General features: G+C 62.7%; 1 protein-coding gene across 1 annotated transcript; it reads left to right on the top strand.

Moving 5' to 3' along the window:
* Window positions 1-306: 306 nt before the first annotated feature.
* Window positions 307-1,293, top strand: GUITHDRAFT_148428 (hypothetical protein; the record flags this gene model as incomplete). Its single annotated transcript, XM_005819637.1, has 3 exons — window positions 307-641; window positions 705-933; window positions 1,051-1,293. The coding sequence occupies 3 exons, from the start codon at window positions 307-309 to the stop codon at window positions 1,291-1,293; spliced, it is 807 nt and encodes a 268-aa protein (XP_005819694.1).
* Window positions 1,294-1,665: the final 372 nt, after the last annotated feature.

The following is a 1,665-nucleotide window of genomic DNA, read 5'->3' as shown; positions in this document are numbered from 1 at the left end:
GGCAGGGCAGGGCAGGGCAGGGACGGGAAGGGAAGGGAAGGGGAAGGGAAGGGGAGGGGAGGGGAGGGGAGGGGAGGGGAGGGGAGGGGAGGGGAGGGAAGGGAAGGGAAGTAGGGGAAGCGGAGCAGAGAGTGAAGGAATGATTATGCGCGGGACCAGTAGGAAATGAAGAAATGAGGGAAGGGAACGAGGGACGCGGAAGAGCTGACGTGAAGACACATCAGGCAAGAAGGTTCCGACAATGTCTCGCTTCTTCGCGACTACCTCCTTCCCACCTTAAGCTCCAGTCCTCTGCTTCCTTTCGCGATGGCGAAGGAATGCGCATCCCTGAAGCTTCATAGGAGCAGCGTGACGTGCTGTGCGTTCTCCCCGCAAGATGACGTGCTGTGCTCGGGCTCTCTCGACTTGACCCTCATGCTGTGGCGGCTCAGCGACGGCTGGTCTCATCGGCTCCGGGGGCACTCGGGCTGGGTGACGTGCTGCAGCTTCAACCGTCAGGGTTCTTTGCTGGCTAGCGGCTCAGCCGATGAGACTCTGCGACTGTGGGACGTAGAGAAGATGCTGCGAGAGGAGGCGGAGGAGAGCGACGGCGAGCACAGCCTCCTCCTCAAAGGCTACGGGGGTTCCATCCGCTGCTGCAGGTTCTTAGCTCCTCCTCTCCCTTCCTTCCCTCCTCCTCTCGTGGTCGCGTGACGTGCGTGCAGCTTCAACTCCTCGGGTCGAGTGCTGTGCAGCGGCTCGACGGACGAGACGGTGAGGATCTGGCGAGTGAAGGACGGCAAGTGCGTCAAGGTGCTGCGAGAGCACGCGGGGTGGGTCCTGTGCTGCTGTTTCTCCCCCTCCTCTGCTTCGCTCCTCGTCTCTGGTGCTGCTGATGGAGGCGTCTGCATCTGGGACATCAAAATCCCCGAGCCCTGCCTGAAGCATATCAAGGTGACCTGACCCCTCAAGCTCAGGGTACTGACCGACCCCTCCCCTCTCTCCCCTCCCCTCCCCTCTCCTCCTCTGCCCTCCCCTCCCTTTCCCTCCTCTTCTGTTTGGTGTCAACAGAGCAAGAAGTCCATGCGCTCTCTCCGGAGCTCGGAGGTGACCTGCTGTGCCTTCCACCCGGACGGGAAAGTTTTCTGTGTGGGCGGGGAGGACAAGCAGCTGAGGCTCCTGCGCGTCGAGGACGGGGAAGTCGTCGAGCTGCTTCGGTGCCAGCAGAGCGTCACAGGATGCGCGTTCCAGCCAGGTGCAAAGAGGAGGGAGGAGGAGGAAGAGGAGGCAGGAGGCAGGCGTGACTGTGCCTAGGGGGAGGGCGAGTGCTCGCGAGCGTGGAGGGAAGCTCTCTGTTCGGTGAGCGCCTGCCCTGCTCGAGCCCGCTGAGCGATTGCAGGGGGACACTTGCTGAGGCTGTGGAAGCTTCGAGGGGGAGAGGGGGAGGAAGAGGGGGGGAGAGAGGGAGAGGGAGGAGAGCAGGTGGGGAGGTGCGGGTTCACAAGAAGCGAATCAACGGCTGCTGCTTCGACTCCTCGGGCTCATTCCTCGCGACCGTCAGCAACGACAACACGGTTCTCGTCCACTAGCACCATCACAACCCTTCCCTCCTCCCCAACCCAACCCAACCCAACCCAACCCCAACCCAACCACTTCCCTTCCCCTTCCCCTTCCTCCTCCTCCTCC

This window comes from Guillardia theta (genome assembly GCF_000315625.1).
Source record: "Guillardia theta CCMP2712 unplaced genomic scaffold GUITHscaffold_213, whole genome shotgun sequence".
Lineage (NCBI taxonomy): Eukaryota > Cryptophyceae > Pyrenomonadales > Geminigeraceae > Guillardia > Guillardia theta.
This window is presented reverse-complemented; position numbering and strand designations above follow the sequence as displayed.